This window comes from Aspergillus viridinutans (genome assembly GCF_018404265.1).
Source record: "Aspergillus viridinutans IFM 47045 DNA, scaffold_3, whole genome shotgun sequence".
Classification (NCBI taxonomy): Eukaryota; Fungi; Ascomycota; class Eurotiomycetes; order Eurotiales; family Aspergillaceae; genus Aspergillus; species Aspergillus viridinutans.
In genome coordinates this window covers 1,652,263-1,674,377 of record NW_025091219.1, presented here as the reverse complement: position 1 = coordinate 1,674,377, position 22,115 = coordinate 1,652,263, and the positions used below count along the sequence as shown (strand labels likewise).

At 50.7% G+C, this 22,115-nt stretch overlaps 6 protein-coding genes across 6 annotated transcripts; 2 read left to right on the top strand and 4 right to left on the bottom strand.

The window, feature by feature from the left end:
* Positions 1 to 1,058: 1,058 nt before the first annotated feature.
* On the bottom strand, positions 1,059 to 2,637 carry erg13 (hydroxymethylglutaryl-CoA synthase; the record flags this gene model as incomplete). The annotated part of the gene is made up of 4 exons (XM_043268755.1): positions 1,059 to 1,196; positions 1,255 to 2,336; positions 2,399 to 2,501; positions 2,578 to 2,637. 4 exons carry the CDS (start codon positions 2,635 to 2,637, stop codon positions 1,059 to 1,061), a joined length of 1,383 nt encoding a protein of 460 aa, XP_043124690.1.
* A 2,977-nt stretch (positions 2,638 to 5,614) lies between these two features.
* On the top strand, positions 5,615 to 8,338 carry Aspvir_005539 (M28 family metallopeptidase; the record flags this gene model as incomplete). Its single annotated transcript, XM_043268754.1, has 2 exons — positions 5,615 to 8,095; positions 8,153 to 8,338. The coding sequence occupies 2 exons, from the start codon at positions 5,615 to 5,617 to the stop codon at positions 8,336 to 8,338; spliced, it is 2,667 nt and encodes an 888-aa protein (XP_043124689.1).
* An 892-nt stretch (positions 8,339 to 9,230) lies between these two features.
* Aspvir_005538 (DUF1765 domain-containing protein) lies at positions 9,231 to 12,774 on the bottom strand (the record flags this gene model as incomplete). The annotated part of the gene is made up of 3 exons (XM_043268753.1): positions 9,231 to 10,173; positions 10,242 to 11,810; positions 11,885 to 12,774. The coding sequence occupies 3 exons, from the start codon at positions 12,772 to 12,774 to the stop codon at positions 9,231 to 9,233; spliced, it is 3,402 nt and encodes a 1,133-aa protein (XP_043124688.1).
* Positions 12,775 to 15,462: 2,688 nt separating this feature from the next.
* On the bottom strand, positions 15,463 to 16,013 carry Aspvir_005537 (ATP synthase subunit H; the record flags this gene model as incomplete). The annotated part of the gene is made up of 3 exons (XM_043268752.1): positions 15,463 to 15,728; positions 15,841 to 15,922; positions 15,990 to 16,013. 3 exons carry the CDS (start codon positions 16,011 to 16,013, stop codon positions 15,463 to 15,465), a joined length of 372 nt encoding a protein of 123 aa, XP_043124687.1.
* Positions 16,014 to 16,075: 62 nt separating this feature from the next.
* Positions 16,076 to 17,344, top strand: Aspvir_005536 (transcription factor SUA7; the record flags this gene model as incomplete). Its single annotated transcript, XM_043268751.1, has 1 exon — positions 16,076 to 17,344. One exon carries the CDS (start codon positions 16,076 to 16,078, stop codon positions 17,342 to 17,344), a length of 1,269 nt encoding a protein of 422 aa, XP_043124686.1.
* Positions 17,345 to 18,145: 801 nt separating this feature from the next.
* Aspvir_005535 (Aim21 family protein) lies at positions 18,146 to 20,959 on the bottom strand (the record flags this gene model as incomplete). The annotated part of the gene is made up of 1 exon (XM_043268750.1): positions 18,146 to 20,959. One exon carries the CDS (start codon positions 20,957 to 20,959, stop codon positions 18,146 to 18,148), a length of 2,814 nt encoding a protein of 937 aa, XP_043124685.1.
* Positions 20,960 to 22,115: the final 1,156 nt, after the last annotated feature.

The following is a 22,115-nucleotide window of genomic DNA, read 5'->3' as shown; positions in this document are numbered from 1 at the left end:
AGGCGCACGACGCTTCAGAGATCGAAGCGCCGAGAAGCAGCAATTGCGACGGAACGACTGTCTGTGGCACGCAGAGAAGACCAGAGAGCCTCAGCGAGTGAAATCAAAGTGTCCTGGTTTCAGATCTTCCATTTCTAAGAATACCCAAGTCGAAGGGATGTCAGTATACATGAGCACTTGAGGTGGTTGCAGTAGGCGCCGGGCCAGCCTTTGAGGTCAGCGTCAAGCTCGCTGAGTGGCTCATCCTTGACGATGTGCAGTTTAATTGACATGTTCCCTTCTGGAATTGGCGAATCAATTGCCATCAAAAAAGAAAAATTGATTCGATTCAGACTGCATTATGAGATTGGATGAAGGAACGCAGGTGTAAGAGAGGGAGTGAGGTGCGGTTTGATGGCTTGCCGGTTTGCTGGCTTACCAGGGTGCTTGGATGCTCTGAAGTACCTGGTAGTCAGTAGAGGGAAGGCGAACATGAAATCAGCGGATTTAGCCGGTTGTTTCCGCACTGGCTCACATAGTTTCATGTTCGCCAACAAATCCCGACTCGACAGCACATCATGGCTATTCTCTCTCTGGCATACTGAACTTGGAAACGCATGCTTGACGATAATATCACGTGACCTATAGGTTGTGAAGAAGCCCTAATGCTATCCTTTTATGGAATACCAGGGAACGTTTTTAAAATGGTCATGTAGATTGTCATCAGGATAAATTGTGGTATTTGAGAAGTCATATAGCTCAATTAGAATATTAATATCAACAGCAACACAGCAGCCAAATCGCGCCATTTGATCTGTTCATGAACCCATTTCCAGTGCTGTTTGGGTTTAAACGCATCTGGATAATATAACCATTTGCCTTCGCTTCTGAAAGAAAATGCCCAAAAAAGATACCAAGGTGAGAACCAGCACGACAAGCTGCTGCAGGACTCTATCGATCGAGGCGCTGTGAATAAATAAGGTGATACTCGAGGGAATCTAATAAACCGTCTAAAAAGTCTGACATGTCCAAGGAGGAAAGGGAAAAAAGAAATTGCATCGTCAAGTTTCGGCAGCGATCTATGCCTTGATTTCATACTTTCGTCGGAACATGTCGTCAATCTCGGTCAGGTAGTATGTACCGGGGAAGAGCGTGTCGGCGTTGCCGGTAGGCTTGAAGTTCTTCTTCAAGTGGGCGTGCTCACGCAAGTTGCACATCTGAAGATAGCGGTCAGTCAATCTGAGTATCAAGAAGGGGGATTTATTAGCTTCTTACGTCATCATAAGCCTGAGGAGGTAGGACGGTTCTGGCGTTGAGGCGCTTGTGCAAGTCAAGCTTCTCAACCATCCCGCAGACATCACCGACAATCTTGACACTGAACATGGAGCTGGCGAGACCGCTACCGTAGGAGAAGAGGGCGATGCGCTTGGGCTGGCTAGGATCGAAGGTGATGTTGCTGAGCAAGCTGGCGAGACCGGCATAGACGGTGGCCGTGTACATGTTACCACACAGGGTGGCAACGTCGAGACCGGGACGCACACGCTCAGCGAAGCTTTTCTTGGTCAGACCCATGAAGGTCTTCTCGACGGTCTTGTCGGTGAAAGACTTGTCGTAATCCAAGTCACGCAGTTCAGAAGGTACTTCGGCAAAGGCGGGGTGGTTGGGGTTGGTGAGGTAGTCATTGTAGAGCATGCGGCCATAGGACTTTTGGACCAGCTTGCAGGTTGGGGCGTGGAACAGGATGTAGTCAAAGCGGTCGAGGGGAGTCTTGGTCTCATCCTGCTCGACTCCGTTGGTGCCATTCTGAACCTTGGCCTTGAGCACCTTTTCACGAGCGGCATAGGCCTTGTAGCAAGCATCAACAGCCTCGGTATAGCACCTGAGCGAGAAATGGCCATCAACGACGGGGTATTCGCTAGTGAGATCGGGCTTGAAGAAATCATAAGCGTGGGTGAGGTAACTGCCACGGAGACCAGGCTCGAACACAATAGGGGCATCAGGGCCGATCAGCATGGCAACGGCACCAGCACCACCAGTGGGGCGGGCAGCTCCCTTGGCATAGAGGGCAATGTCTCCGCAGACAACAATGGCATCTCTGCCGTCCCAGGCAGAAGACTCAACCCAGTTGATGCTGTTGAATACAGCGTTGGTACCACCATAGCAAGCATTGACGGTGTCGACACCCTCAATGTTGGTATTTCCATGAGGAGCAAACAGCTGCATCAGCACCGACTTGACCGACTTGGACTTGTCAAGAAGGGTCTCTGTGCCGACCTCAAGACGGCCAATAGACTTGGGGTCGATGTTGTACTTGCGAAGGAGGGAGGAGCAGGTGGTGAGAGCAATGGAGTAGATGTCTGAGGAGGTGACCAGTTAACATTTCGGGTGTACGAGGAGCAGGGGAGTGGGAAGATCATACCTTCACGGTCATCACAGAAGCTCATCTTGGTCTGTCCCAGACCAATTGTGTACTTTCCCTCACTCACTCCATCGAACTTCTCCAACTCCGCCTGGTCGACACACTGGACATGCCATTAGCACTGTTGTGAACCGGAGATGTTGGACAGGACAAAATGCAGAGGAAGTAGACCAACATACCTGACTGGGGAAGTAGACCTCAATGGCCTTGATACCAATGTTCTGGGGACGAGCAGACATGGTGGCGGTGGGGGTTGCAAATTGGGAATATTATGTATGGAGGAAGGAAGGTAAAGGTAAACACTAAAGAGGCAGTCTCTCACGCACAAAAGGGAAGCAGACAATGATTGCGAAGACGGTGAAGCTTAGGGGAGGAGAAAGAGAGGACGAGAAGGAGGGAGGGCCAGGTGTACCTTTAAAGCAGTAGGTAAGAGAAGAGAAAGAAGCAATGGCCGACTGATTGCCAGAATCGTCTTACCTATTTTATTGCTGCTCCTCCCTCCCCCCCCCTCCTCCTGTCGAGGGGATTTCTATTTCATTTTCCCAGAGGCAAAACCAAAAAAGAATCGTTCCAAATGGGGCGCGCTTCCGTGACTAAGCCTATCTAGGTTTGGTGCTGTGGATCCATTCTACTTGTGGAAAGTACCGAGTAATGCCTTAGGCTCTGAGATAGACTGACCTAGCGAATCAGAGTTGGAAACTGCGATTTTGGAAAGGCAAGACATTAAACATGTAATGACAGCAGTATGTATGCAGAGTCGACATCGATGACAATTCTCGAGAGATGACAGTGCATTGAGAACGAAAATGTGAGCAAGCAAAAAAGAAAATTCGAGAAAAAGGGGTAAGAAATGGAGCAGAGACGTCCCGCTAGCTCAGTTATCCCAGATGCTTGTCATCAGTCCTCTCTGATGGCGATGATATTCCGTCTAGTAGGTATCCTATACTCCATCTGCATACTTTGAAGAGGATGGACAGCGACATACGCAATATCACACCGACTCCTGCGGTTACAAACTTAATTTCTCAAAGAGTATTTCTGGTCAGTTGACCCTTTTCAATAATAACGAAATCTCTGGAATCAACTTCCCTATTACTATTGGGTTTGACCATGCAGTGGTGAGCAAGGACTGCTCTAGCCGGGAAGTAGTGTACTGATGTTTTCGCAGCACAATAGAGCACAGCTTAATCTCCCAACAATCATCCTCATGGTTCTGCGGAACCAAGTGGGACAAATTATCTCAATTCCATTACGCCAACAATCATAATCATGGTTTTCAGTAATTGGGCAAAAATATTACTGATGTGTTGCATGACTTGCTGGGGATCGCATCATGATGGACGTTGTACTCCGTTCAGTCTAGTATAGTAGATCGTAGATTATTATTAGTCCCCTATTACTCCATACTCCTTTCTGACACTAGTTCCATTCCTATCAGAGTCGCGGAGTTTCTACTCTCGATGATTGCCCATTTCAATCCCGTATTGTCAGCGTTATTGTTCTGTAGATGCTGGTGGCCAGACACACATCTACCTAGCTGCCTGATAATGTAAAATTGTCGTTCCTGCCAAGCCTGAGGACTAAGTACGTACGGACGGGATTACGTAGATAAGACAGTTTTGAAAAGAGATCGATCTTATTATTTATCTCTTTCAATCATCTGTCACTAGCCGTTATTCCTATCGTCTTGGCTGCAAAATTGGAAATTTACATATACTGACCTCTTGGCTCGGATGACAAGTATCCAAATCTCCCAGAAACCCAGAAGAAAACGAAGATATTTATTAATCTTATCTTGTGGGCCTCTAGCTTTGACAGTGCGACTCCATTCGGCCAGATTTCCAATTTTGAAACAAGAAATCAAGTGGATGTTGCACTTGTCCTCGACAATGTGAGGTGAATTCGGGTTTTACCTTTGCCAGCTCGTTCGGAACTGAAGGACAGGACTCTAATTTGGTTCTCACCCCATATGGATCGCATGGAAGGTACAACACTCATATAATCTTCTAGGTATAAGATTGTCAATGTAGTCTCTGAGTAAACAAGGGCACACCGTTTCTCCGTCTGTTTATAGCGGAGATATCACCAGAGATCCAGCACCAAACCACCATCAAGGCATCGTGAGACATATGGCATTATCACCGTGTTCTCATCCTTCTCCTTCTGCGCTAACGCAGTATCTCGGTGCTTAGAGGTCCCCCTAGAACCATCACCTCGCAAGTACCACTAGTCTCCTTCAAACACGTCGACATAATGCTGCACCCGTTCCAATTGAGCACCTCCAAAAAGCTTTCCTTGGGAGAAAGCGAGGTGCTACTGATGTGCTGACTGATTACTCCACAGTCTATAGGAATCTATACTGGATGTAAGGAGTCGTGTTCTGGGCAACTCCTAATCCAACACCTTAACCAAAAACGTTCCAATGGTGATTTCGCATGACCAGCCCTAGAACATGCTTAATGCTACCACAGCCCTAGCCCTTGCAGCCCCATGACACCCGAGTAGCTCATGGGGGTTGTAATCTACTTGGGGAAAGTGGTAAGACGTTTCTGACCCGTATGGGATGACGTACAGTATATTACATAGTATAAGCTGCATAATATTCTCTTTCAACCAAACTCTCAAATTTCCCACCATCGAATAATCGAAGCCATGATAGATCGAGTGTGCTTAAGAGTTGGCACCATAGCAGGCGGTGACAGATGGCAGAATACAGGCTCGATGCTGTTGAAATATTGTTGTACTGCCATCCAAGGAAGAGCAAAGTCAACATCGATAACATTCACAGGAAGCTGGTATATCTTCCTCAACAGGAAATTGATATTCAAAGTTATTCCTCAGTACTCACTCGAATGCCTCCAAACAAAACCTTTCTGCCTGTTTACGAGTACGACGTCGAAAGCGGACTGACGCCTGCGCCACACGTCTGACTATCCGTCTGGGGAAGCCAGTCAGTATCACTCCTTTTCCCGTGAGACATTATCTAGACTAGACTACAGAGTATCTCATCCAAGCTCCATCCACTCTCTCCTCTGTAGATCTTCGATTTCATCCGTTTTTTCTTTGTGCCTAATATTTTCACTTGTATATCCCCCAAATACAGGGAGTATGTCGCTCACTGTCGCTCCTTTCTCATCCAGATCATGATCCCGCTTACTCTGGTATCCGTGACGCTGTCTAACTTCCACGGCTCCCCCGAGCCACATCAATTCCGCCATGGGCAACGATAAGAAATTCGAATATGAATCACTTCCCATTCCAACTTACGAAGAAGCTATTTCCTCCCGTCCAAGCTCCTCCCGATCTCATCTAGGCCCCGATGAAGCCAGCGACGATGCGGAACGACAGGGCTTGCTACATAATGCCGACAATACCAGTGGTCCCGGCGGCGCACGATCTCGGCCTCATGGATACCAACCGCCAACGGTTGAGTCCGTCCGTAACAGCCTGGACGATCTCGCATCCTCGGGAACCGATTCCGCTCGGGGGTCGCTCGAGGAGTTGCAGCGGGAACTCGCTCAGATGGATGTGGAGGAAGCAGGGGTGCAATCGTCATCTCGGCGGTCCCGTCTGGGGCAGCATTTCTCGAAACAATTCAGCAGCCTGAGCCGGACGCTCTCTGCGATAAAGTTTCCTTTTCGTCGCTTCCTGCCAAACTTCCGATTCACAATTAACCTCGATGGGGCCCGTCCACGCTTCCAAGGCAATGGGTGCATTATCCTGCTACGGGTGTTTGGGCTACTATTGGTCGTCACTCTTGTATACGTGTTCTTCTTTTCGAATGTCTTCAATCTGAATTCTCGATTCATGATGGGTCAGTCATATAGCGCCGCCTCGGTGCAGAATTTCCTTCAGGGCCACATCAACGAGACAACCATCGCAGAGAATTTGAGAAAGGTGACAAAGTTTCCTCACATGGCTGGTACCGAGGGCAGCTTTGCGCTGGCAGAATGGATTGAACAGGAATTTAAAAATGCGGCACTCGATGAGATTGAAATGGAGGAATTTCAAGTGTACCTCAACTATCCTAACGAAGGTGGAAGGAGGGTGGCGATCGTTGATCCGCCTGCCATGGCCTGGGAGGCTGCGCTCGAAGAGAAGAACGAACAGACCATGGTTTTCCATGGACATTCGAAATCGGGAAATGTGACCGGCCATTTGGTCTATGCAAACTACGGTTCCCGAGAAGATTTTCAGCTCCTAGCGGACCACGGAATTGACATGAATGGCGCTATCGCACTCGTCCGATACTATGGCTCCGAGACAGATCGTGCCCTGAAGGTCAAGCTTGCGGAGATGGCTGGCGCTGCTGGATGTATCATCTACTCTGACCCGCATGAGGACGGGTTTCGGCAGGGTCCCGCTTTTCCAGACGGACGCTTTATGCCGGAAGATGGCGTCCAAAGGGGCGCAGTGAGCCTGATGTCATGGGTTGTCGGGGATGTTCTTTCCCCGGGGTTTGCATCTACTCCTGAAGAGAAGAAACGACTCTCGGTCGAAGAGAGCCCGGGATTGCCCGGTATACCAAGTATCCCGATCGCCTGGCGCGATGCTCAGAGACTCTTGCAGGTTCTCAAGGGTCATGGTACAAAGGTACCCAAGGAGTGGGTCGGAGGTGTTCCCGAGGTGGAGGAGTGGTGGACGGGAGACGGAGGTTCCCCCAAAGTGAACCTGATGAATCTTCTGGACGAAGTGGAACGACAGCCTATATACAACGTCATTGGGCGCATCATTGGATTGGAACAGCCTGAAAAGAAGATCATCGTGGGCAACCACCGCGACTCGTGGTGTCTTGGCAGTGCGGACMCAGGCAGTGGCACTGCGGTCTTCTTAGAGCTTGTTCGCGTCTTTGGTGAACTTCGGACTTTCGGATGGCGTCCGCTGAGGACCATTGAGTTCGTCAGCTGGGACGCGGAAGAATACAATATGATCGGTTCAACAGAGCATGTGGAAAAAGCGATTGAAGCACTTCGAGAGAATGCATTCGCTTACCTGAACGTTGACGTTGGGGTGACCGGCAATAGCTTTGATGCCTCCGGATCTCCGTTGTTTCAGCGGATTGTGATGCAGATCCTCGGCCGCATTGCGGATCCCATTACGAACGAGACGCTCAAGGACATCTGGGAGAAAGCCCAGAAGAAGTTTGGCCCTCTAGGTTCTGGGAGTGATTATGTGGCGTTCCAGGACATAGCTGGCACCTCAAGTGTGGACTTTGGATTCATTGGCGAGCGTTACCCCTACCACAGCTGCTACGAGAACTATGACTGGATGACCAAGTTCGGAGATCCCGGGTTTCAATACCACAAGGCTCTAGGCCAATTCTGGGCTCTGCTTCTGATCGACCTTGCGGATAACCCTATCTTACAGTTCGATTTGCAAGTGTACGCCGATCATGTGCATACCTATATTACCGATCTGGTGGCCTACGCCAAGTCAAAGAACGTCCCGGTTGCCCCCCAGCCTTTAGAGGACCGCGCCGTCGGAGAACCGTCCGTCAGCTTCCAACCCCTCTTTGATACTGCGTCCAAGTTCAAAAGCGACGCAAGAGAATTCGACCAATGGGCCCAATTATGGCACGACACTGTCTGGGGCGCCGGTGGGTTCGAAAACAACGTCATGGCCATACAGCGACTGAACCATAACTCTCTCATGGCCAACTTTGACACCCAACTTCTGGATCTAGAACACGGCGGCGGAGTAAGTACCCTTCTCTTGTCCATCTCCAGCGTCCCTGTCACTGACAGTCTTCATCAGATCCCAAACCGTACGCAGTTCAAACATGTCATCTTCGGCCCCCAGCTGTGGTCCGGCTACGACGCCGCCGTCTTCCCCGCCATCCGCGACAGCATCGACTCGGGCAACTGGACTCTAACCCAGGAATGGATCGACCGAGTCGCCAAGATCATCCAGCGCGCAAGCAACAGTCTCTTGCATCATTAGACTCCTCCCTACACCTCAACCTCGCAGAAATCAGTCCTACTCTCCCGTCCGTCAACTTATACATACCTCCGTGCAACCTCAGTCTCTCAAATCTATGTATACATCTCATCATCTGTGCATCAGCCCGTACATACACGAACATACACACACTGCCTGATCCAGGCTTCTCTGCATCTCATCGCCACGGAACAAAGTATATCAGATCTAGCGAATTGAACTCTCATTATTCCGTATTTTCTTACCTCTATACTTTCTCCTCCATTCTCAGGAAGAGATCTGCCGTGGCTTCTCTTAGCCTTTCTTGTACATATCCCCGTCTTCATTTAGCATTCTTGTTTGCCCCTGAAGACAGGCCTTGAATATTCTAGTTTTGCCTCGGTCCCACCTTTTGACCAGTCGATAGAAAGAATGAAATGAGAAATATTGGCTCCCAAGCGCTCATGGATGGTATTATTTCATCTTGTGTCCCTGTTCATTTCAGTTGTATAACCTATGGGACAGCTGCGACATGACGGAAGTTGGCAAAAGGAAAGAAACTCGAATATGCCATTGAAGAGAACCACCACCGTCTAGAGAATTACCCCAAACAAACCCACAAAGAAAATGAAATCCAGTCCCCCAAAACGCCTGTAGTATGTATTATCCCATTGTTATATATACAGTCCCAATGCCAAGAAAGAGGGAAAAATAAGAGGACATCATTAGTAGAATTCGCTTTGTTCGCAAAGTCTCAGCGAACTTTTTTGGTAGAACCCTGAGTTGAGAAAGAGAGGACACGAGAACGGAGGTGTTGACCTCGTCAGGCCACTGATTAAGGCAGGTGAGAATATTATTAAAAGGATGAGAAGATGGACCAAAATTGCTGCCAACCGCCAGAAGTGCGATGGCTGCCTCACTTGCGGAAACCTTCAACGCCCAGCATTGGAGTCTCCACCATCCGGTCGCAAGGGACACCCTCGTCGCGTCTTCTGGCAAAGAAACTGTCACACTCGGTGACAATTTGTGCCCATTCGGCGAGGGCTCGGCCGGCATACTTGCTGGCTACGACCCTATCCTTCGCCAGGCACTGAGTATTTCTTGGGTCAAGGGTCTTCTCGCCGTCCGCAGCACGCTGTACTGGCCCCTTTGTCTCTTTGTTTGACGCTGCATACTCAAGACGACAGTCAGTCTTGGCGCGTTCATCCAAATCAATTGCAGAGGCATATTCCGACGTGTCATCAACCGGGTTTTCCAAGTATCCTCGGAGCTGCAAGTGCAGCTGCGCTCCTACAGGAAGGCAGGGACCGTAGAGACGCTTATTCTTGCTCGGCCATTGCGGCCGGTCCATCCATTCCAGCGAGAACCTGAAAGAATATGGCTGATGTGGGGTCCTCGGCCGGCTAGTCTCTCCAGTGCCATTCTGCGGTCGCAAATGGTCGTCCGAGTTCTTCTCTGTACTGTTCATGGTATCATGGCTCCTCGAATCCGAATCTTCCGAACTAGTGCTCGGAGGCGATGCCTCGTCATTATTTCTGATGCTGGAAGAACTGCCAAACATCGCCTTCAGAATATTCCATCTTCTTTTCGGAGGCGCCTGAGACTCGGAGAAATCGTCGCCCTTGAAGCCTGCCGTCTGTTCGGTTGGAGCGGGCGGCACGACGCGGTCGAAGGAGACGAAGAGGCTCGGTGGCGTAATGTGGTTATCGCATCGTATAATGATGATCCGGCGTCCCGGGGCTGGCGAACAGGGCGCAGACGATAGAGGCGCTTTAAGTTCCTTTTCAGCGTTTGCTTGAAAGTCGCGATAGTAAGACCAAATCCGTTGCAATCGATTCCAGAGTGTCTCATATATTGTGCTACAAGATGATGTCGAAGGTCAGCGAAACCAAGGCAGGCGCACGGATACCAGAGGGCTTGTACTCACGAGTCGAGCGGCGATGGCTCCCCATTAAACCTACACAGTCGCCAACATAGGAGACGCTGAAAGTATGCGCGCACCATCGGGCTCCAGTGACTGAAATAGTGATAGAACAAGGATTCATCGAGCAGAAAGTCCAAGCAGAGGTCGGCTTTTCTTTCCTCGGAAGTGATCCACGTGCCCCAAACGCAAAAGAGAAAGGAGAATACTCTCACTTCAGTCAGAGAATTGTGACTCCGCATCATTTGGCGGCAAGCCGAAAGCCAAAATTTCCAGTCAAATAATTCCATATCCACAGTTTGAGAGTAGCGTGTGAGGATGGGAAGGACCTCCTCGACGAAGTCGCACAGCAAAAAGCATGCATTGTGGTCAAACAAAGAAGTCTTCTGAGCAGCAGTTTTCATGATGTTGCGGAATGACTCCGCGTATAGTAAACGCGCGCGTTGAGGCTCGAGGGAAGATTCGGACAAGAAATCACGCAGAAGAATGATCAGGCGATTCTCACCCATCGAGCGGTAGCTGTTAGCAGAACCCAAAGGAAGAGCAGAAACTGTTGCATCGGCACCCTCAATGAAGTCATCAAAAGTGATGGCTGCGGGGGTGTGTGTGCTCTCAGGCATCTGTGGACTTGATTGTTTGTAGAGAGTGTCCTCCATGACTACAAGCACCTGAGCGTGAATTGGCAACAGACCCGGCGCCAGGATACGTTTTGGCTTCTCTATATCTGTCGGCAGAGCATCTGCATAGAGGATGTGAATATACTTGACAAAGACAAAGAAAAGATCTGTGTCTCGACCACACCACCTCGAAACCCAAGGGCTTTGCCACTGTATCTGAGCCGTACTCAAAGGCACTTCGGGTTTTTGCCGGAGATATCGAACGAGAGGCGTGTGGGAATGGAAGCATAGCGTCCGGAGCGCGCTAGGAAAGTTTAACCCGAGATCCTGGGTGAAAGCACGAATGTCCCTGTATCGTTCTACGCCTGAATCGGCAAGGATTCGTCGGAAGATATTCGCGGGGGTGTTCCATAAGCGCACGAGAATATCTGCCACGCCAGGGCAGAAGAAGAAGGCGTATGCGCAAGCCTTTCCGCAAAATGCCACCAAGCTAGCAGGTGCATGCCTCATTGACATTCTCTCCACCACGAAGGCCATCTGAGACAGCAAATTCTGTACAAAGATATTCCTGATGTTGTGATGGATTGACTCGATCAGGAAATCCGAGCCTGAGGAGTCAGAGCTCTCCGATATCGAAGTCGAAGCATGCTGGAGTGAATTGGGCGGCTCATCCCTGTTCGGGGGCATTGGGAAAGGGATTCTCCATTCCGGCCGCATCATGATGCCGACAACCGCCTCTAGGTAGACTGGACGGTCAGTACCCGAAATGGATTGATTGTTCTTGCCATTGAGCATCTCCAGTAACCCGGTCCACCACTTGTTGAGAATATTGACGCGGCGGTCGAGATCTTCAGCTCTCAGAGACTTATAGGAGGCACGTGATTGGTTGCGATTCAAGAAGGGCAGTAGTGAAGAACGAATGACGTTTGCTTTCAGAGCACTCGACTTGGAATGGAATCTGTGTCGTTTAATTAGCCAACTGAAGCTCGACAGGGAGTGGTTCATATCGGCGCCCGGTATGACCGTACTCACTTCTGATAATCAGCTTCGAGTCCACGGAACACGCCCCATAGCTCATCCTTCTTTCGCGGAAGGTCAACATTTCCAGAGAAGTTTCCGGCGGTAACAGCTGCTCCTTTGGGCATGGGGGGAAGAATCGGGGTAGAAACATGGAGAGATGCGGCAAGTCTTTCCAAGGAATTCTTCGTCCGCAACGAATGAGGGGATGAACTACTGGGGGTGCTCGGACTGTCGTCTTGGCTTTGAGTTACGACTGCAACCATTGGACGCCTGGGGCGTTTGCTCAGAATGGTGCGTTTGCGAGAAGGCAGGCCAGTGTCCGTCTCCTTCACCGACTCCAGTCGCGGGTTGGATTTGGATGGAAGACCCTGCGACTTCGACGGTGTCTGATCATCCGAGCGGGAATTTCGGGCCTTGGAGGGCTTAGGAGACGGCGAAGGTGACCGAGACTGGGAGCCCGACGAGCCCCAGGGTTTGCGAGCTAGGTTAACCAGTCTGCCGGACATGGAACGGGCCTTGGAGGGACGAGCGACGGGCTCTGGGGCTTTTGTCTCTGGATACTTGACAGGAGGTTTCGCGGACTCTTCGGAGGGTTCGGAAGCAGCGGGATCGTTCAAGTCCTCGGCAGACAGGGTGAATCGAGAGATAGCCACGGCCGACTTTTCCTTGTTGCGGCGTAAAGAGGTCCGTCGCAGAATGTCCTTCCCCGCAGCCACATCCTCCTTCGACGGCGAGGCTGAATCGTTTGGGAATGTCAAGTCCGAAAAGGTCCTCCGCAAGCCGGGAGAACCAGGTTCAGTAACCGGAATATCTGAAAGGTTGTTGTAACTGGCGGCACGGGAGAGGAAAGCGCTTTCTTCATCAATCGGATTGGTCGGAATATCGACAGCGAGGGAAGACATGATCGAGGGTATATTCAATCCCGTACTATAGGTCCACGAGGAGGTATCGTCCGAGGACTGTGAACATTGCTCTCGGTTCGGAACGTTGAATGACAGCTTTTCTCGAGGTCGGATGAGACCAGCTCCTCCATGTAAGAGAAAAATAGATAGGGCAAGAAGGGGACAAGAGACGAAGGGTAGAGACTCGTTGTATGAGCTCAAACCATGTGCAAAGAGGTTGACTCTAACGCATTGGGGCCGGCTTTATGGTTCTCAAGGGGACGTGGGAGGGCTGGGAAGGCGACGCAGCAATGGCTGAGTAGGAAGGTGGTAGGCAGGCAGACCAACGGACAACTCGGCGGGATGAAGACTAGCCAGACGAACACGTCAGGCCAGGATTCCTCGATCCGACTATGATGCTGATATGAGCCTCCTTTCCTTTTTCTGGTCAGCTTTGCATATGCGGTGTCCAGCGATAGTATCAACGTGAAAGGGAAAACTGAGCGAGTGGTAATGCGGGCTGAACGAAGGAGGCTGCGCGGTTAATCGATCAACAAACGAAGATTCGGAGGTTGGAGATAAACGAAGGACCGGGGAACTAGGGTTGATAAGGCTCCCCTCTTGCTGTCAGATTCTGGTCTATTTTCCTTCTTCAAGAAAAGATAGATAGACAGCCTGACGCTCAATGAAAGAGGGGAAAAAGTCCTGGAGAGGCTCTAGTGAAGGAGATGGTGATGATGATGACGGGGAAAGGGTTCGTATTTCGGTGTACCCGCGTACCAGAGAGGTGGGACTATTGAATCAAACGGGGCCCTAGAGTGCCTTGTAGGTTTCAGGATCCAAGGAGGAGCTTTGACGACGATTTCGAAGCTGAAGAGAAATGAACAATAGTATTTAGATGGACAACGATTGTTGTTGTCGTTGAAGAAAGGGTGTATGGAGTATGATACCTATGATTGTGCTACTGCTACCTACTATGTACGGGATATTTACCTTATGCATTATTATTGTATGCACATAGTCCGCTAGACCAGATAAGTTACTTGGTATTAATATTCTATTATTACTTATCGATTATTTTCTGGTAGCAACATGTATCATACCTTACATTCTTTGCTGTATTTACCTACTTTAGGTAGATATGGTCGTAAGGTACTCCTAGATAATTTGGGTACATACACAGTCGCATATTTCTGCCTACCTAGGTATGGCATATTTTTGTCGAGCTGAGCCACTTTTCCAAACGCTAAGACATGTCTTGTATTATTCCCTCGATGACTTGCTCACCCAAAAAAGGGTCCGTTTTCCTCTAGATGCAAGTCTGAGATGGATCTTTAATCCAATAGTCTGTCCCCAGTTATTGATGATCAATAGCATGCATGCCACCTATGACATCCTCGCAGCGGTGGTTGGATTGGAGACTCAACCGACCAGGGCATGGTACAATAATCATCTGTATACCTACCTTAACCAACATGAGCTGGGCTCCTTCACGCACTAAACGCAGACATACGAGGATAACAGGTAGAAAAATAGAGCCAGAACAACCATGTATAAATGGCTCGGCTCATCCGTCGGTATAAAATCGCCCATTTAACTTTCGTACCTCATCGTCAATGCTTAACATCAATACTTCATGATGAATGACTGTCTTGTCTATTATCCAAATCTTCCCAATCTGATCATCAAGAAAGTTGTCCACTGTACTCACAGTGACAGGTGTCCCATCGACATTCCAATCAGAGTATGTCCTACTTATCCGATCTTTATATGGTGTAGCATTCAGTAACCCTTCTTTCTTTCCTTCTCTCTGTCTGTGTACCATCGCCCCAGGAGGAATTGAAATCGATCGCTGCACCTAATGCTGCACCCTAAACTCTTGACGTAGCTTCTAGGATCGTCCATCTATTTGACACTGCAGGATCCACCATGGCGCAACGCAGCATCGATAACCTCTTGCTTAGCACCGATCTAGAAAGACTGGGGGAAAGCCAGCGAAACCGAGCGAACTCGTGATTCTTCTCCGAAGGACAAGATCTGGCGGTCTGATATTTCCAGAAGTCCAGATTTTATACTTTCTGGAGCTGTCATATGTCGCCATGCGCCTGGAACATCAATACTCGAGATTATCGGGCGGCGCGGCGCACGCATTTTGACCCCCCCTGCGTGCGACGCAAGAGCCAAAAGAGGTAATCAGAGTACATACTCTTGCATCCCAATGACGGCAACGGACACGTTATGCTGTCTGTATTGCGAATCTCCCTGCATGTCTTTTTCGATAGATTGGTACGTCCTTGGAATGGAATCCGGATACGAACTTCTACTGTAGCTAAGGGTAGATGGTTTTGACTCTTTGCTTCCATCTGTTCGTCTAGCAAATCAGAATCAGTATAGGTGCGGATATGAGCGTTATCTTGAGCCTGAAACAACAAGGTGAGAGTCGATCAGGTCAGTCGAAATAGACTGTTCTCCTAAAGCATGCCTTCTCCGAACACACTACAACCACACTGTCACTTCATTGCCCCAGTGGAAGATCCATGCGCGTATTTGATTGCACCAGTAGAAGAAAGGAAGAAACAGATTCATATGCTCCGAAGTAGGTTTAATTTACAAGATTTCCTCAGGACTCATCAATGGAAGGTTTTCTCTTGTTCCCATCCCATTGCCCAACAGTCCTGATTTCTCAGACTTTGCCAGAAAGCAATAAACCTAGTGGTGAGCGGTCTCCTCCTCAGGCTCCTCCTCAAACCAGCTCTCTTCAACAGGAGCGGCCTCACCGGCGGCGGCCTGGCCCTCAACCTCAACATCCTGGCTCTCGTAGGCCTTCAAATCATTGGCAAGGTTGGCCTCCTCGGGGGACTTGGGCGCAGTAGGAGCAGAGAACTTCTGGACGTGGGCCTCAGCGTCGCCTGGCTTGATGGGGGTGGGCTTGTAGGCCTGGAGTTGGCGCAGGTAGAGCTCCTGAACAGGGTCGGCTAGAACGAGTATCCGATGTTAGACACAGTCCACAAACACCATCATATACAAGACATTTCCCTCATTTGTTCGGATCGAATAAGGCCAAGGGGATAATCAATCGGGACATACCCTGACGGACAGCGGAGGTCAGGAAGGAGCGGCGGGTAACAGAAGAAACCTGTTGCCGAGAGACGCGGGCGAGCAGGGAGCGCTAATCAGACAGCAATTAGCAACTTTATTTTCTCAATACCATTCTCCTACAGATGGGACGGATTTACCGAAGCTCTGAGAGTCGGAGACATCATCGCGGCGGGGTGATGAATGAGGGGAGAACCTGGGGATGGGGTTTCTTGCGAAGAATAATATGGCTTTGGTCCGTGAAGCCGACGTTGAACGTTCGATGGATTCTTCGGGACACTTCGGCTTGGCGGCTGACTCAGCAACCATGCGGCTCTTACTACTCCAGACGGCGGCGGCAACACTTCTGACTTCACCTTTGCCTCTTCACCTCTCTCTCACCTCTCGGCTCACCCCTCTTGACTCGATCCAACAGATTGCAGTCAATCGGGACAACGTGAAAATGGCTAGTGTTTCTACCTCTGCCCGCCCCGACATGGGTCAGTGGAGGAAGAACCTCTCGGCCCATCTCATCTGTCCCGAGTGCAGGGAGGTCCCGCCCAACCTCGAGTTTCCTGACTCACATGAGACAGTCTGCGGCTCTTGTGGTCTGGTGCTTGCTGACCGAGAGATCGACATGCACTCTGAATGGCGTACGTTCTCCAACGATGACCAGAATAACGACGACCCCTCGCGTGTCGGAGATGCCACAAACCCTCTGTTGAACGGTGACCAGCTTGAGACCCAGATCGCCAGCGGAGGCTCTGGTCGCGCGCGAGAACTGTACCGGGCACAGAACAAGCAGTCGAGCGAGAAGGCGAACAAGGCTCTGTTGGCCGCCTACAAGGAAATCGGGGCGCTGTGCGATGGTTTCAACATTCAGAAGAACGTCGCGGATACGGCCAAATATCTCTTCAAGATCGTGGACGATGCCAAGGCGTTCAAGGGAAAGTCGCAGGAAGTCATCATCGCCGGCTGCATCTTTATCGCTTGCCGCCAGTGCAAAGTCCCTCGGACCTTCACCGAAATCTTTGCGGTCACCAAGGTCACCCGAAAGGAGATTGGCCGAATCTACAAGGCTCTGGAAAAGTTCTTCACGGCTCAGAACCTGGAACGGATCAACGCCGTTGTGTCCAGTGGTGGTGTTCCAGACCCGAACGACACCTACACCGCGACAACTTCAACCAAGCCCAGCGACCTCTGCAACCGTTTCTGCAACCTCTTGGATCTACCGTACCAAGTTACGAGTGTATCCTCTGCTCTTTCCGATCGTGTGACGACTATGGGAGACCTCGCTGGACGGTCGCCTCTGTCGATCGTCGCGGCTTGCATCTACATGGCTTCTTATCTCATGGGCCACGGCAAATCCGCGAAGGAGATCTCCCAGGTCGCACACGTCAGCGACGGTACCATTCGCGGCGCTTACAAGCAACTCTACGCTGAACGCGAGCGCCTGATCGACCCCGAGTGGATCAAGGACGGAAAGGGCGACATGAAGAACCTGCCTGCTAGCTGAACGGCTACACTTCTTCTCTTTCCCGAGTTCTCTCAGGATTCAACCCCCATGCGTTGCTACCCTAGCGAGAAGCGTAAACACTTGTCCAATCGTTAGCTTTCGCGTGTTGTCATCTATCAACATCTCATGATACCCCCCGCACTGAACATAGAGAAACAGCTTGTTCGGCGCGTTTTATTAACTTACCATTTTCAAAGAGATCTCAGGTCATACCGAGCCAGAAAAAATATTCGCATCATCTGGAAATTCCACATGCTTCGTTTTTTAGCGAGCGCTGTTCAGATTGCTAAAACCGGCCATGCGCAAAATTCGCGGCCACCGGATGCTTTTGCTGTTTGCTTCCATGCATGTGAATCTTCCTAACTTCTAAATTGAAAATGTAGTAGTCTCGGCCTTTCGAGTCGAAGCAGTTCAGGATGAGGATCTGGGAATTTTGCGGCGCAGCAGCATTGACGAGTTTTAAGGCAAAATTCGTCTAAATTACAAGTTTCTGTCATTATGTCTCCACAGCTAGGCCAGAATAATACAGATTCAAGTCTCCAGCTACCTGCAACGGCGTTCATTGTTGTTACATGCCATGTAGTACTAGTACTATTCCTAATTGTAAAATGAAGGTACCAGCCACCCATGATCGGGTCCTAGTCAATGACCAACATCATGAGCACTCCAGGCCGGAGGCAGTCTACATGAATGCTAGACGAAAACTCGTTTTGTTGCTGTCTCAAACTGACTAAAGAACGATGATATCAAAAAGGCCATAAAGAAGAAGATTCAATTGACCAAAAAAGAAAGCAAGTTTTTTCACTGCTCCTCGGCAAGCACAGAGCCTTCCGACGCTCTTTTCCCGTCAGCAGTAGCAGCCATGGCTTCAATGGTATCGTCTACCGGGGGCGAGGTACTAGGTTTGATTCCAGACTGCGCATCTGAAGACGTTTGTTGTACCTCGTCCGACTTCGAGGGTTGCGCAGCAGACACAGCCGCAGCCTCCCCATCAGTGCTTGGTATCGTCTCAGCTGTCTCGGGTGCAGATTCCTTGGCCGCCGCCATCGGGAAAGGATCGGTGGACTCGCCGGCAATGTTCTTTGACAAGGCTGGGGCCATGGTGTCCTTCGCAGTCGAGACTTCAGGTGCAGCCGGCTCAGGCTGATTGGCCTTAACTCCGGTTTCGACCGTCAGGTTGCCATCCTCACCAACTTGCCAAATATTCCAAGTCTCGGTGATCTTAATTTCGGGAATAGTGGGTAGCCTTGTGCTAACGTTCTCGGAAGCTGGCTTTCGCCGGGAAGGACCACGAGCTCTACCCTTGCGAGCGTCACTCAGTGGTGCCTTTTCTGCCGGAGCTTCCTCCTCTTTCTTCTCTTGGGGCTTAGGCGCTTGGGGACCCAGCTGCAGACGCGAATTTAGATCTGACAAGAACCCTGCTTTAAGTGCAGCAATCTTGCCATTGGGCCGAACGGGCACGGCTGGCTTTTCTTTGGCTGGAGCTTCCTCTCCGGCTCCACGGCTAATAGGCTTGGCTGGTCGAACAGGAATCTGTGGCTTGGGTTTATCTGGAATGCTGGGCGGCTGTCTTTTTTCTGTTGGAGAGGTTGCTGGCTTCGAGGAGGCATCTACCGCAGGAGCCTGTTGTGAAAGCTTCGGAGGGCGAGATGGGATAGCGGGTTTCGATGGTACATCGGGACTCTTCACCTCACTCTCCTCCGAGGGCTCGATTGTTGTCACGAGTGTTTGGCTCTCAGGTGCATCTTCCCAGATGTCTCGACTGGGGAACCGCTGTTTACAAATCTCAGGACGCAGGTGAGTCTTTTCTTTCGATTCTTTTTTCTCAAGGATGTGTTCTGCGACCTGGCGAGGGTCAAGATGAGGAGCGTGACTGCGGCGGAACGACTCCTGTTCCGGCGTCTCAAAAGCCTCGTGCTTAGGAATGTCCGGTGTGGAAACGGTGGCATGAAGCTGCAAACTGTTGGGAGAATCTTCCCAGATATCTTCGCTTGGAAATCGGTGCTTGAGCATGTCAGGGCGCTGCCTGAAGCGGTCCGCAGCGGAAATGGGCTTCTTGTCCTTATCATCCTCGGGGAAGAGCGGTTCGTACTCCTCCACGTCATCAAGAGGCGTGTGTGTCTCTTCACGTTCGTCGCGCGAGTTGTATCTCACGAGAGCGGGCATGCCACCGTGGTGAGTGGCAGAGCGACTATTTGAGCGACTGTGGTTAACGCTAGGAGTGCAACTCCTGCCGTCATAGTCGCTAGCCCGTCTATCGAAGGTGGGAGAGACGGCAGGATGTTGAAAGGCCGATTCTGGGCGGACTTCATCGGCAGCCAGAATAGGTTCATCTTCATCCTCAAGACCCACGCCCACTTCATGGGATTGTTCTTCAGGGGCTGGGGTTGGTGCGAAACCATCCGGATGATGAAGCGGGTGGTATGGGTCATCGACATGGATAACACCAGCGTCTTCAGACTTGCCCCCCTCTCGCTCAACGCCAGCCTCTGAAGCGGGGACGTCCGTGTTGCGCAGGGGGGACTCGCCGATCAGGCGTGAGCTGCGGCGTGATTCGGGAGCCGGCGTCGCCATGCGGTGGGTGTATTCATCCGTGGCAATGTAACCGACCTCCTCATCCGGAGTACCCGCAACATTAGGAGAGGTACCGAGACCAGAGCCGGTCACAGCAGAGCTACGGACGATCTTGTTGAGATCGTCGCTGCTTAGTGCCCAATCCGGGCGGGGAGTCCCGACGCCAGGGCCATATTGCCCGTGTTCGACCTTGACGTACTCGTCGGGATGCTTGTCATACCAAGCCTTCTCAAACTTGTCGGTGGCAGGCACACCATGTCCGTGAAGTCCATAGCTTCCAGGGGGTAAGGAGGCCTCACGGCCGCTGCGAGTTCGGTGATGGTGGCGTCCCTGGCGTTGACCTCCGTGCTCCAACTGATAGGGACTTGGAGACGGTGCTTGCACATCACCCGCATTGGGATACATGGGAACTCTCTGACCGATTTCAGGAATTCCCTGCTCGTCAGCGGTAAGTTGGAGAGAGCGTCGACGATCAGAGGATGCAGTGGAAGAGTCTGCGCGCGAGCCACTTGCTCTGGAGTGAAGCGAGCGACTAGAGCGCTCGTGATGGTCATCAGGCACCGGCGATCTGGACACGCCGAGACCTGCAGCAGCGGCCTGACGCGAATCTGTACGAGTGACAGCCTGCACCTTCGCCTTGGCGCTCGAACTGGGCAATGATGGTCGGGGCGCATGGATCTTGAGATCACTGCCAACATTCCTGGTCTCCGCAGGAGTACCAATTTGGTGATGGCCATCTGACACATTGCCAATATCTAGGTTCTGGTATTCGATACCCTCTTCTCCAAGTGACGGTATCGTCACACTTGGGGGTCGCTGGGGAAGGTCGTTGGACACGGTACGAGTCATTCCCGCAGCGTTCGGAGGTTCGTTCAATGGAGAAGGAGCATAGCTGTCCCGAAGAGGAGACACGGAGCGTTCAACGCGTCTATTGGGACGAGGAGGGATCTTTGGCACGTCTGATATCGACTTGGGCCCAAGATTCGACTGAGGAGACCTCGATGGTCGAGGAGGGATGACGGGGCCTGCTTGTGTCGCCATGATTATCGTAGGGATATGAAGAACCTCAAATTAATGCTAGAAAGTAGAGCTTCAGAGATGATGTTAGCTAAGGTTTGATCAAGTGCTGGGGTTGAAACTTGAAGGCGTCGGGCTTCAGGAGAACAGCTGATAGCGGGCAGCTGTGCTAGCTGAAGAACTTCCCCGCACCTTGGGCTGCAAGACGGAGATTGAGTGGATGGTGGATTGCATCAACGGTCCCCAATGTGCTTGGTTGCTCTAGGGCCATTGAGACAAATCCATGGGAAGTTCAACGGGTAGGTGCCATTGGAAGGGGGAGATTCCAGTAGGAGTCATAGGCTTGAGATAAGACAGATCCAGCAGGACGCTGAGCTGATAACGCTCTTGGCTTTGCCATGTGCAAGCTCACATAGAGATTCCAACGTTCCCCGATGAATCAGAGCAATAGGTAGCCATAGCAGGGAATATAGAGGGGGCTGATAACATCATGCAGCATGATTTGCTTACCGATTGTGGAACAATTTCAAGAACTGATTGCTAAACCGGCTCAAGATTTTGGAAGATGAGCGAATGGAAGGAAACAGGACAATTGATGAGCAGACGACTTCAGAAATTATTTGACGGGTAGATAGGAGTGTAAGCAGAGTGAATGCAGAGAATTTGGATAGGAGGAGATGTGGTGATGACGGTGGAGAGAAAAGCAGCAGCAGCAGGAGTACTAGAGGCAGATAGCAGCAGGCAGATGATGTATGACTTTTTGCATGGCAGAGTGGCCGTAAATCCAGCCTAACCGCTTTCTTCCTGCCATGGCCCACCGCCCCGTCGCGTGACGTTCTCTGACGGCATCAAAACGCCGGGCCCCCGCTGTGTCTGGCCCTTCTGGTACAACACCATTACAAAACCGTCTGGTAACAAAACGTGGGCTGTAAACCACTCAAAGTCGTCCGTTGCAATTGCGGGCGGGTACCTCAGGCTCATTTGCTTTCCATTTTAGACTTAGTGAATCTCCCCACTCTGATCTTGCCCATTTTTTGGCTTTCTTTAATAATAAGGTAATGATCCTCAATGGATGGACATTATTGGGCACCTTACAAGTTTTCTGTCTGCCACCCCAGAATTGGACTACAATCTCTTCTAATCATCTACAAACACTTATCTATGTGGGATAAAGAACATG